Source organism: Polypterus senegalus, chromosome 9 (assembly GCF_016835505.1).
Source record: "Polypterus senegalus isolate Bchr_013 chromosome 9, ASM1683550v1, whole genome shotgun sequence".
Classification (NCBI taxonomy): Eukaryota; Metazoa; Chordata; class Cladistia; order Polypteriformes; family Polypteridae; genus Polypterus; species Polypterus senegalus.
The window spans coordinates 104,451,838-104,466,358 of NC_053162.1; the positions used below are offsets into that span (position 1 = coordinate 104,451,838).

A 14,521-nucleotide genomic window follows, 5' to 3' on the forward strand; every position below is an offset into this window, starting at 1 on the left:
TACCTATTCATACCAAAAATGTTTTTTATTTTTGTTACGATATGGATTTTTCTTATAAACAACATTTGGAATGTGGCGCAGCGGGAAACTGTTTAAGGGGGGACCTTTTTCACTGCTGCACTGCTAACCACGCATGCAACAGAGTACAGTACACGTGTTAGTGGAGGTTTTGAGAGGTAAAAATGGACAGGGAACATTCCGAAACTGAAGCTGTAGTAGAGGATAAAGTTGAACATGATGACACAGAAGAACTTTTGCCGAAAAAAGGAGCAGTGTCTGTTGTCTGAAGATACTTTGGTTTTAAAAGGTTGGATGTGGACCATTATGTTCAAATGTGTGAATACTGTTTCTATACTACTGGATAAATACTGCAAGTCAAGTTGTACTTGTTTTATTTTTTTTCAATACTATGTAATGTACAGTACCTGGGTACTGTGTAATAGTGTGACGACTTTATTCTCGACATTTCCACTTTACTCTCGACTCTTATGACGAGAATAAAGTCGACATGCTGACTTTACTCTCATAATTTGTCATTAAAGTAGAACATCGCAAACTAAACTTCATCTTAAAATGAAAATTTAAACTTACTAGATTTTCTCAAACCCCATCATAAGTTATGTAGCACATTAAATGCTTTGTGTTAAATGATCCCCGAGCCATGTTAATCGCTACGTGCTTCTTAAACTGACTTCCTCTTACACTAAGAGGAGGCGTAGGCAGCACTCGTCACACAGAATACATTAATTTTATGATATTCCTGCTCCCTGAACATTTATAATGATAAATATTTGATACAATTTTCATGATGAAATGCATAAAGCATGTATTAATCATGAGGAGGCACGGTGGTGTGGAGGTTGCACTGCTGCCTCACAGCAAAGGGGTCCTGGGTGTTCCTTGCCTTGAATTTGCATGTTTTTCTGGTGGGCTTACTCGGCAAACTTCAGTTTCCTTTCAAAGTCATGTAGAATGTGGGGTGTTGTTATGCTATATTGACCCTACTAGTCTATGTGTTGCTCGTATTCACCCTGCGATGTACTGGCGCCTTGTTCAGGATTTGAGCCTGCCTTGCACACAATGCTTGCTGGGATGGGCGCAATCCTGAATGGCTGACATATTTAAACATGTATACCGAAGATTTTTTTCAAGTTCTGAACACTCTGTGGTCTAAGTTTATAACTAGTTTTAATTTCACAAACACGTTTATTATGTGGTGATTGGTTATGTGGAGAAAGAAAAAGGCTAGGATAGGAACTGGGGGTTCGATACGTCAGATAGCGACAGCAAGCATGCAATAAAGAAAGCCTGCTCAGAAGAACATCCATTGAATTCTGTGTTCGTGTCTCTGACCTCCAGATCATGAACCCAACATTTCCGCAATATTTAAGTTAAACCTGTGCAATACCCAGTCATACTGTACATCCAATTTTTTGAAGCCTCGTCAGACCTACCATAAACTTCTCTACACTGAACGTACACCTCGGGAACCCTTACTGCGAGGGAGCAGCACTACCGCCACACCACGGTGCATGTTTAATACCTGCTTTAATGCATTTCATCATGAAAATGATATCAAGTATTCATCTTAGCATTCTAAATTTTCAGAGAGCAGGAAAACCATGAAGTGAATGTATTCTGTGCAGCGATCGATGCCTGTGTCTCCTCTTAGTGCAGAGGAAGTCATTTTAAGATGCGCATAGCGATTAACAACTGGGTCGGGGAACACTTAACACAAAGCATTTAATGTGCTACAATAACTTATGATGGGGTTTGAGAAATATCTAGTAAATTAAACATTGATTTTAGGATGAAGTTTAGTTTACGACATTCTACTTTAATGACAAACTATGAGAATAAAGTGGAAATGTCGACTTTATTCTCGACATAAGCGTCAAGATTAAAGTGTAAATGTCTAGAATAAAGTCAACATGTCGACTTTATTCTTGACATATAGTTTTTTTTTCTTCACTGTGGCCCAAATATGCTTCCTTAGGGCTATTACACAAATAGCATTATAAATGCAAGTTGCAGTTTTATTGTTTATGTATATAGCTTAGCTTGAAGCAAGTTCCATACTAATATAATTTGCCTTAATGATGGTTCAGGTGGTAAAGATGTCTCACCAAGTTGCATTTGGTTTATTTTATTTTAATTTAGTGAATACTGTGCAATGCACCTGGGCTTGAAGTTTTGAAGTAATAGTATTATTACTGGAAGTTGCACTATTTATTTTATTGTTATTATTTAGTAGTTTAAATATTATGCAGTTTAATGATGGCAAAGTTGTTTAAAAACTCACTTTAACGTGTCAGTGGACAGAGATTGTTAACATTAACAGAAAGTGTAGCTGGTTTACAAAAAATATTCACTATTTATTCCTTTTCTAAGGCATGTTCAGAGCAATACAACTTTTGACAAGCACCTCTGAATATTTTACTAAGTCTAAATGCCTCTTTGGATGGTTGAAAATATGTTGTCAAAATTTTAGTTTAAGTTGTTTGCAAAATATGTTCAATAAAAAGGTTCTATATTTTGACTGCAACTCTCCTGCAATGTGATTCTTTATGATCATTAGTGCCACCCCCTTAAAAATGATCACTTTATGGGGCTATGCAAATCTGTATTAATACTTGTGTGCACATTAAAATGTTTTTTGTACAATGCTCATGATAGCGGAATAGGTTATTCTTAGCCAGTCTTCTGCAGTAATTACAATGGAAAATGTGGTTAACATCCACTCATGCATGGGAAAAAAATACCATCAAATACTGTGAAACTGGTATAACTGGTATAAAATACCATGATATAGAATTTTGGTCATACCGCCCAGCACTAATATTTTAGTGTTTCATTTGTGTTGTAGTGGTCTGGACTGTGACTTAAATTATTCCTCACTTCAAACTGAAAGTCGTGTCACTATGCCTAACCTAGCAAATATTTTGTTCAAGTAACATTGCTGAAGTAACATTCAACTTACTGGGATGGTGGAGAGTCTTCCTCTTCCACAGAGTGTTTAACAGTGTGTTTCCTATTCAAATGTTTGTGCATTTCTGTTGTGCTCTCAAACCACACGAGGTCAGATCTACATTTTGTACCTCACAACCATTTTTTTCTGTGTTCAGAGTAAAGTGCACTGTCTTTTATGGCTTTTGCCTACCATCTGCCTTTTTTCAAATGCGTTCACAACTGAATAAAGTAGTGATGCAAATGTGTGGCACAACGTACTTAGCCTAAAACAGTAATCAACAAATCAATGAAAGTGATAGCTGCCAATATTTTTAATAATCAGTGATCGATAACAACAATTAGTTGTTGCAGCCCTACTTTGAAGCACTCAATCCACATATGCAAAAAGCTGCTGAGATCTCAGCATTTGATTTAAAGTCCTCTCCTATTAAATTGGAAAATAGTTCAGCTATGAATTTAACTGGGTTTGGGCATTCATGGTTTTTAAGAAGTCTTTTAATTCTGGTGTTATTTCTATATCCACCTTTAAACACTGCTAACTTATCACATGGCACTTTGCATTCGGATTCTATAACAGTTAGTTTTTTGTCAACCGTGAGTGTCAAATGTTCTACTTCTTCAATATGAGTCATAAAAGTTTTCTTAACTTCTTCCAAGTGGGCACCAAGTAATCCGATTTTATCCTCAATTCTGCTCATAACTTTGTGTATTTATTTAATTCATTTTTGCTGGATTTTTTTTTTTTTTAAGTTTACATTAAAGTGGTCCATTATATCCTGAAGCAGTTCGTCTATTCTGTTGTGCATTTGTGTTATATCCTTCTTTATATTTCTTTTATTTTTACCCCGAGTACGGTGATCAACACCTGTACCTCACACAGTTCATTTCCATCTTCTCTATGCTCCGAAAGTGGAGTTTCTTATCCCATTGGAGCTGATGCTCTTGACTCAATGAAGGTTCTGGTAGTAGTTGAAAGTGAGGATGAAAAGGCTATACTTGGTTCCAATCTGCTGCCCAGTATTGGCAATTCATCATTGCCTGCCTCACTTGCATTTTTGCTCCCACATTCACTGTTGGCCAAAGCAAATGCTGCATTGCGAGATCCTGGCTGATCCATTTCTTTGCCCGTCTATTCCGGCTCAGTCTGTGGCAGGCCATATTGGGAACTTGAGTCCAGCTTAGGCTTGGATGAAACTATAGCTATAGTGCTTTCTTTAACTTGCGTCCAGGCATTTGCAAGAATTTCAATAGCTTCTTTCATGATGATAATACACTTCCAGGGTGCAAATGATGCCCATATCCAATGGCTGAAGCATTTCAGTTGGGTGGGAGGAACTCAACACGAACATTATCTAAATGGGGAGGCATGCTGTGGGCAGCACAGTTATTAATCAGAAGCAGAATCTTCCTTTTCTTCATCTTCTTCAAACTGTGAGGTTTCTGAACTCTTTTGGGACCCCTCATCCTCCCACAATGGGACAACACGCCAAAGTGCGTCCCAAAGCACGATTGTTGCGTCTGTGGAAAATTGCTTGTCTGTTGCCAGGGCAACCGTGTGCTCACAGCACTGCAGCAAAGCGCTGTGGAAACAAATCCAAGCCAATCACAGTAGTGCTATAAGCACCTGTCATTGATGGGCGATGCAAGGAACACTGTAATTACAAGAAACAGCATTACCTGGCCACGACCCTGCCTAACTGCTGTGTCTGTGTATAAGAGAGTGGTAGATCCCACTACAATAAAAAACCGTGCTGTTCCTGTTTCAAGCTGAATAAAGCTGGGCTTGTTAAATTACTGAGACTCAGCCTTGTGTTTTGGGGTGCAAGATTGAGACTCGCACGTTACAATATCGTCGTTGCAGCCAGTTTCCCAAAATGTCATCCAAGCACACTGGTTTGCCTTATACTCACAAGGAAGGAATATAATGCGCTTAAAACACCAAGGATTGGTCGACCTGCCAGTGATGAGTGGAATAACTTTGTGGCTGCCAGTTGAATTGCAGGAAAGTAGAGCTGTCAACCTTTGTTTACAATTTTTTCCTCCACGGCATGGATCACCTTTGAGTGCTAAAGTCTCATCAGCATTGTAGATGTCTTCAGGCTCATAAGCTGAAATGATTTTCCTGATTTCCCCTGCATGCTTTTCATTTGCTTTTTCAATTGGAACTGCAGATTCTTCTCCACAGATTGCTTTGGCTGCAATTCCAAAACAATAACGAAAATGAATTACCCAACCCTAGCTGGCAGTAAAATCTTCGTGCCCCAAGGAGATTGACAATGACTTTGCTTTTTCTCGAATGCGTGGCCCAATAATAGAAATGTTTCTTGAACGAGCATCACTGAACCACATAAAAACTGCTTTTTCGACATCTTCAAATGCAGCAGTTCACATACGTTTATGCTGAGGCCCAAGGTTTGCAACCCAAGATTTTTCTTCTATTTTTGCTTGGTCTTTCAAGAAAGTTGACAGTGTTGATGGTGAAATTCCAAATTCACTGGCAACGTCTTTTTTCTTTTTACCGGAATCAAGAGCCGCAAAAATTTCAAATTTCTTTTCCCAATGTGAACAGTTGTCATTTTTTCGTGTCTGCTGTTTCTATGGGAGGGTGACAAGGCGTTAAATTTCAATGGATGCCTTTCAAATGTTGATGGGCAATAAGCAAAGGGTATCACTGAAAACCACAGAAAACAAAAACAGCAAAAAACCAGTATAAGAAAAGCTCAAAGAAAGAGAAAAATTTCAATGTTTCTATTTGGGGATCGTTGTGCACAACTGAGCTGCAACCACAGAACTAACTGCTCTGTGGATGATTCATTCAGGTATTTCAAGGTCTTTTGGACACTTTGTTGTAATGAAAGTGTATGCATTTCGTAGTAACAAGATTTTTATAGACTCTCTTATAGGGAAACCGTCTGGACCGTAAAAATACTTCGTTGTAATGAAAATTTCATTGAGACGATATTCCTTGTAATGGAATTTGACCTGTAATTTTAATTGGTTCTTCTCAGGTTGATTGAATAGAAGATTATCTTGGACAGATAATAAAAATGTCGAATAACACCAATGCCAGTGAAGCACTGTCTCAGACATCCATCTCTCACAAAAACAACTCCTGTTCAGTAAAATAAGGCAACGGTAGGGTTTCCAAAAAAGGAAATAAAAATCTGTAAATTGGTAACATTAAGATTTTAGATGAAGGATTCAAAACCTAATGGCAGATCAGTCATTTTTTTTTTGTCACCAAAACCTGTTTGTTTTCGGGTGAATATTCTTGGGCCTAGGTCAAGCTTTTTGTCGATAATCTGAGAAGGGTATTCACAGTTGATGCAATGACTATGCATGGGGAGCAATTTGCTAATTAAAGCTAGTTTCATTAATGTTCCTTGATATGTGTTGTTGGAGGAGTTACAGGAATATGGGGTAACATGACTGCTTGTATACTATTTATTTACTAGACAAATACAGATAATGTCTGATTACCTACCGTTAAGTTAAATTTGTTCACTGTGGGTTTCAGACTTCATCAAGACTGTGTCTTGTCACCACTTCTGTTTGTGGTTTTCACAGACTGGATATCAAGGTATGGCAGAGGATGTGGGGATGTCCGGTTGGGGAGGCTAGGGGGGCATCGTTGCTTTATGCAGATGATGTCTTTTTGCCTCTTTTGACTATGATCTTCAGCATGGAATTCACTGATTCACAGCTGAGTGTAGAACAGCTGGCATAAGGTTCAGCACCTCCAAGGCCGGGTTTATCCTTCACACGACGTCACGCATGCGCCTGCATATACTACTGCTACACAAGCAGTGTACTGTTTATACTTGCATGCGTACTTTATGTAAGTTTAGAGGACTCCACCGAGTGGCAATGCAAGATATCATCATGGTGAGAAAACGATGTTTGGCTTTGCTATGTTGTGAATTGCCCAAATCATCCATTAAATTCAGGACACCTTGCACACAATATTTCTGAAAAGGATGTATGTTTAATGATTACATTCATCAATCCAGGGACATACCCAGTCCAGGAAGCATCGAAGCACAAGGCAGAAACAATCCCTAGATGAGGAATAAGCCCATCGCAAGGTAAATACAAGCACACACATACACTGGTGTCATTTTAGCATCACAATTCCCCAAATCTGTATGTCCTTGGAAGGAAATTGGAGCACACTATGGAAACCCACCAGGAGAACATACAAACTCCCTGCGAAGCAGCAGTGCTACCACTCCACCACCGTGCTGCCCACACATCTGTAATTATTAACATTATTCAATATTTAAATGAAGTTACCGATTTACCTGTAAAATGGAATATATAAACTTTTATACTTGATATCACTTTTATGATGAAATGCAGTAATCTAAGAATTCAAAATGTGCAGGGAGCTGGAATATTGTAAATTTAATGTGTTCTGTACACAATTTCTACCTGCCACTGCTGTCAGTGCAGGAGGAAGCCACAGCAGCATGTAGCGCTTAAAAAACAGGCAGAGTTTACTTTAATGACAAAGTGTGAGATTAGCTTTAATCTTTAAATTTCCACTTAATCGCAAAATAGACCTTTTCACTGTGTCCATATTTTTTTTCCTCTGTGGGTCAAATACACTTCCATACATTCCGATTCTGTTGTGAATGTACAAAAAAACAGCACAGAAGATGCTATTGTGTCATTACGATGGGGAATATGCAATACTTGGAAAATAAAGCACCACGAATATATTTGTATGTCGACATTTTGCTTCACCGCATTGAACCATTCATCAAACACTGAATCACTTACACTGATCCTGCAGGATCTGCAAAGCAGCTTGCCGTTGTATGTTGATAGTAAACAGAGACTCTGACGTCAAGTTCCAACTTGAGCACACTAAACCTCTCAATTTTTTTGCTGATGCTGCAACTTGCAAATGTGTCACATTAATTTCTGAGGATGTGCTCAGAGGACGCATCAAATGAATGCTGGGAACGAGTGGCAAGATTTAATGCTGCTCAATCTTGGGAAAGAGTGAATTGGTCTCTCTAGGTGGGGAGGGAAGGATAACTGCCCTTATTGGTGGAGTTAAAGAACCTCAGGATCTTATTCACAAATGACAGAAAAGAGAAAGAGAGATATTTGACTACTTGATTGAAGCTGTGGCAGCTCTTTTGCGGACTGATCTGTAATCATGAAGCAGGAAGTAAGTGTAAAGACAAAACTCTCTACATCCCTGCCCTTAACTATAGTTATGAGCTTAAGGTACTGATCGAAAGAATGATATTGCAAACACAAGTGGAAAAAATTGCCTCTTTACAGGGTGCCTGGGCTAAAAATCCATGATAGGTTGACAAGTTTAGAGATTCGGAAGAGCTTCAGAGTAGAATTGCTGTCCCACCATACTGAGTAGAGCCAGTTGATATGGTTGGAACGACTCCAACTAGTGCTGCTCTGGACATGCCCCATTAGGAGGAGACTCAGAGACATTAGTGGATTTACTGCAAAATAAGCAATATAAAAAATTAAGGCATTATAACAAGAGGTTGTGAGCATGTGCCGATTTTAAAGAGCGCTGACGCACCAACAGTATTGGGACTCAAGTGCAGATGTGCAATGAGTGACACCTCAGCACCACATGGAACAGTTTGAGGTTTTTTTGCAGTGCCTGGAGTGCCAATCCTGCCACCAACTCCCAGGTTTTCCCTGCAAGTTGGAGGAACTGATTGGAGACATTATTACAAGTGAGGTCTTAATTTAGTCAAGGTTAAAGGGACACAATACTTTACCAAAAAAAGTTAAACTGAAAACATAACAAAAGTCACACACTATTTCAACTTTCTTTGTTAGGAAAAAAATACATTTTGGTCAATTTATTTAAAAGAAACATTTTTTAAACAATTTTTTGATAAACATCTCATTTTATGTCGTTTTTGAGAACTGTAATAAACTAAAAAAATGAAATGATTTCCTTGACAGCAAAAGAAAGAACAGAATTAGCTGAATGAATGAAAGCAGTGAGAAAAACAAAACTACAAACAATGTCTGAGAGTAGCAGTTCACAAATAGCAGGGGTGATGAAAAAGTACCAAGTATTAACCAAACAGATTTATTCTAAGGTGTTGATCATGGAAGCGCACAAAGATTAGGTCTTATGTTATAAACATGTGAATAACAAATTTCTAGCATTTTTGTTTGTAAAGTATGTTTCTTTTTTCAGAACCAAGTCTACATGAATGATGAAACCATAAAAATTGAGTATAATTTTATCATTGAATATTTAACATTAGACAGCAAAACACCTTCAGAAACTGATACTCTTCTTGTCAGCATTTAACCAGAACCGGTTCACTTTGTATGCTAAATTGAAGAATTCCATTGTTGCTGGACATCTTTCAAAGATGACTGAAGGTCTGTCCGACCTCCAGCATTACTAGAAGAAAATGTTACAACTGTGGAGTGAACCATAATGGAGAACCGGTAACTAAAGATGCATGTGAAACTACACACTATATAGGGATTAGTTAAGCCCATACCCAGATTGTTAACAAATGAGAATCATCACCATTACATCTAACATCGCAATGAGAATCTTAAGCTAATGAATTGTAACTCAGATAAATTTCCAAAGTGTTTCATAACTGGTGATGAGACTTAGACAGTTCAGACAACAACTGAAACAATTAAACCATGATGATTTACCAACACCTAAGAACCTTTAGGTGCAATCCACTAGGATCACATATAATTTTTATGGAGAGTGTAGTCCGTATTATTTACAAGCCTCAAAAGGCCTTCATAAATATTTTAATATAACAGAGATTTACTCTGACATTTGCAGCACTCTATTAAGGAAAACTAAGAAAGAAAGACATCAACCACCACTTCTGCTCCATCACAATGACCATGGTCCTACCACACAGCTGTCAATATTGGCCTGCAAATCTGTGGGTTGAATAACTGCCTCAGCCATCCTATTGTGCAGACCCAGCCCGGTGTGAACATCTCCTGTTCCCCAACCTGAAGGGTTCTTTCCATTGGCCAAAATGTGCCAGTGATTGGGAATGGTCACACAAGCAATACAAGATGTCTACTTGAGTTTCAGTAAGGTCTTGTGTAATAAATGTATTAAAGTTCACAAGGGTAATTTTACAAAATTAAATTGGTTTTCAGGTTTTCATTTTATCTTAGTAACAAAAAGATCAGATTTTTTGTAATGATTCCTTTTAAGTCTTCCTCATGTTAATAAATACAAGTTGTGCTAGATTCTAGAAAGGTAACGTGGTTTATTTTAGAGAGAGAGAGAGAGAGAGAGAGAGAGAGATTAGGAGCACACACTGATACAGCGCATTGCAGCATCCACCCCATGACAAACCAACTCAGGAACCCAGATTAGGACCTGAGTGCAGCCATGCAACGGGTGACACCTCAGCACCACACGAGTTCAGATGGAGTTTTTACACAGAACTTTAAATGTTAAACAAAAACTGTCAAAGAGGAATAAGCTGGAAAAAATATTTCTAAAGAAACAAAGACAAACCATGCATTACTCATAAGAACAGAGTGCTTTCTTGAAAATGCCAACAACAATATACTTATACTGGAAAATAATGTCCATATTTTTAATTCCTATTGCTCCACAGTGTTAAAGCATACACCTATAATTTATATGAAAGTTTAAGAAAAGAAATCATTACCAGCTCAACTAGCATCTTCATAACCTCCTCAGTGATGAGATTCTTTGAATAATCAATGAGGATGTCTCCATCACTAGTCTGCAGAGTAGTGCTGTAAGAATAATAGAAATAAGTTGAGGTTATAAATTTTACAAACATACTTGTTAAAATTAAATAAAGCAATGCTGCCACCTACCAATTCTTATTATTTAATGCACATTGTGATATCATCCATCCATCCATTCATTCATTTTCCAACCCACTGAATCCGAACACAGGGTCACAGGGGTCTGCTGGAGCCAATCCCAGCCAACACAAGGTGCAAGGCAGGAAACAAACTCCGGGCAGGGCGCCAACCCACCACAGGGCACACACACACACACACCAAGGACAATTTAGGATCACCAATGCACCTAACCTGCATGTCTTTGGACTGTGGGAGGAAACCCACGCAGACATGAGGAGAACATGCAAACTCCACGCAGGGAGGACCCAGGAAGCGAACCCGGGTCTCTTAACTGCGAGGCAGCAGCGCTACCACTGCGCCACCATGCCGCCCCATTGTGATATCAGAATTTTTGAAATTTTAATTTAAGGAAACCTGCTTTGTAGAAAATTCAAAAGAAAAAAAACACATTTCCCCTTGTTGGACTATAGCTTTTAAATTGCATGCATTTGAATTTGCAGTTTAAATTATCTTTTACAAAAAAAAAAAAACCATTCTGTAAGCAAGTCTTGTATAAATTTCTAAACTGACCGAACAAAACTGTTGCAATTGACACCACAATGATTTAGCTGTATATTGTAACAGGATTTACTACTCACAGCATGAGAAGAATGAGCGAACACAAAAAAAGAGAAGCAAACACAAAACACCCATTACCTGTAAGAAAGGCAGAGCGATCCTGACTCACTTTGTGTGCAGGCTTAGGCCGAACATTCAAATGTTATATTCCTCACTTCTGTCCTCTCTGCCTTCCTAAACACGTAATATTATTACCTGCCTGCCAGCAAGTTTTTGCCACAGCCCATTGCCTGTGTTAGTCAAGAGCAGAGTGGACTGTATTGGGACCTAATCAATGGTCTTCAATATTCTCAAATACTAAAGTAGCTCAGGCAGAATTCTTTCATGTTAAGGGTGAACCCGTACTCGAGGACACCAGTGAAAATTAAGGAGAAGTGCACAGACTGAAGCCAGGAAGCTTTACTTTACTCAAATATTATGGGCTGTGGTAGGCTGGCGCCCTGCCCAGGGTTTGTTTCATTCCTTGCACCCTGTGTTGGCTGGGACTGGCTCCAGCAGACCCCCCCGTGACCCTGTAGTTAGGATATAGCAGGTTGGATAATGGATGGATGGATGGAATTATGATGGGAATTTGGATCAAGTTACCAAAATATGTAGCTGAAGCAAAAACCTTGAGAACAATTAAGTAGTACCTAAAGGAGATATAGGAACAGCTTAGCTATTAGCTAAACAAACAACCTTGATGGACTGAATGGTCTATTACTTGTTAAATTACATTCTAATACTGTATCATAACTATATTTTACAAATGAGTACACAAAAGGGTTTCAACATAAACGTCGAACAATTGACTTTATCAGTAAAAACATTTTACATTAAATATGGTTAGGAAGACCTTGTAGCTCTTACATTTATATTGACTATCACTAAGTCACTAATATTTTCTCCTCCAACAAACAATCTGATTTAATTAAAGCAATCTAGCAACTGGCTTCAAACACTATAACTTTAAAAAGGTTGAATACTACTGATTTTGCTACATTCTTATCAAATCTGATCATAAACGTATTAAACCATGCTGTGTCATGGATTCACCTAAGCCTCAATGAGTGGTTTACCAAAATAAATGCAACACTGAAAGCTTCTGGTCTTCTGTCGGACTGGTGTACTTGATTACTTGCAATATAGACATACCATCCCTCCTATTGATATTCTTTTTAGCATATGGGACATGAAACAATGTCTGTCTGTATTTTCACAAGCACACCTACAGTATATCAAAGAAACAATTGTGGTTCCATTTTCAGATCAAATTCAACACAATTAGTAAAAGGATCACAGATATCCACATCCAAGTAAAACTGTGTATTACAAAGGTAATGAATCGTCAAGGAACTTGTAAATTGTTAAAATTTACTTTTGAAAAAGTTGAAAAATTGTCAAAAATTGCGCTCAAGGCGGTGGCCGATCCATGTATCCAACTTAATTATCCTTACGACTGAGGACAACACTGTAATAAAAACCGTTAGACGACAGGTTTTTTTTTTTTATTTGTATTCTTTAGTTTTAATATTTGGTACCCACTTGTGAACTTCAAAACAGACTGAACCCTGACCTGTAAGGCACTGCGGAGAACTCAAAGCCATGGAGTTTTAACCTCCCAATGCAACACCAAACTAATGAAACAGCAAAATTGCACCGGACACGATATGATTACATGGCCCCATTTACATCTAACTTTCTCAAAAGGTGGATCGCATCGCTCTAAATCTTCATTCTGAGATGAATGGACGGGTGTGCCAGCTGTTCAGTGCCGTATATAACCTCTCATTCGAGCGTCTTAGCCACAAACTGCGGTTCCGTCAGCTCCGAGTCTACAGTTCTGGAAAGTACGGGGCCAGATATGTCAACTTTGAGGAAACTGCGAATACATACAAGTATTAAAAAAAAAATACACCCGGCAATAGTGTATTGCTGCTGTATATCAATTGAGACAGTGACTCAGCTATGCAGTGAAATGAATAACTAAAAGAAGGGGGGGAAGCTAGCCGCTGTGCCCTCTGGCACGTAGCAGAAGCTGTATTAATGACAGGGGTTATGTCTTCCGCATCAGTAGACATGGCTCGCCGCCTCGCGTGTTTGCGATGGCATTTACAGTGGGCCAGCCGTTCCAGTTTAGAAACTGACTATACAGTCCAACATACATGAGGTGCTCCTACTGGATTACGCAGTATAGTAAATGCGGAACCAAGGCCACAAGGCAATCCCGGTGGCGAATTACCATGAATCATGATAAAATTAAATAAAAATATTTCCAGACTTCATTACTGATTATATTACTGATGTTAACGAAGTATCCGGTTCAGCACAGTAAAATTTTAGGCCTTCCTTTTAAATCACATCATCGCGGTCGATATTCAGGATGTACCGATGACCTTGTCTCCTGTCTTTCACGCATGTCGAAATACAAATTGCTACTACTAGAAATCTCTGCAAGAAATTAATTCTGTCACCTGATTTAAACAAAGGAGTACAATATCACACTTAATATAATCTACGGTGTAGTCAGCAATGAATTATGATGAAGGTCAGGATGTTGAAAATCACTATGAATTAAACGTACTAAACTGCATTGAATATCAGACTTGCGCAGTTACGCTGTAGCGTATTATTTCAGCTGCTAGTCGACGCGCACGGGGAGTTTTAAGTAGATCGAGTAAACGGTGATAGCAAAGGTAATCTACTTAAAATCAGAGTTAAAGCTCGCAAGCAGGTGTCTCTCTCTCACCTGAACTTCTTGAACCGGTCATGGTCACTGTCAAATAACTGTCTCAAGTTTAGAGCTGCGCCGTTAGCCTTGTACCACTGCTCCAATTTCTGGAAGTTTGGGTCGCTGGTGAGGCCTCCTGATGCCATAGTGTTTATCTGACCCCACAGCTCTGCAAGGCAACTGTTGCGAATGAGTAAACCTGCGCGGAGAAAAGGAGAAAAGCGAAAGATAGAAGTGGGTGTGTATCCCGATCGCCGCGCCAATCAGCATGGAAATCGTCACCACCCTGCGTGATGTGCTACGCACGCATGCTCATTTGTACCCAACGGCATAGACAGATGGTACTGGCTTTACTCACTTTTGCCATTTATTCTTTTCCGCGGTTTA

General features: G+C 38.8%; 1 protein-coding gene across 1 annotated transcript in view; it reads right to left on the reverse strand.

The window, feature by feature from the left end:
* Positions 1-14,280, reverse strand: part of gpib (glucose-6-phosphate isomerase b) — a 52,555-nt gene extending 38,275 nt beyond the window's left edge. Inside the window, exons 1-2 of the mRNA XM_039763555.1 lie at positions 14,153-14,280; positions 10,641-10,731 (exon numbers count right to left, since the gene is read on the reverse strand). Of these exons, the coding sequence (XP_039619489.1) occupies positions 10,641-10,731; positions 14,153-14,280 (219 nt within the window). The remainder of the gene's footprint in view (positions 1-10,640; positions 10,732-14,152) is intronic.
* Positions 14,281-14,521: the final 241 nt, after the last annotated feature.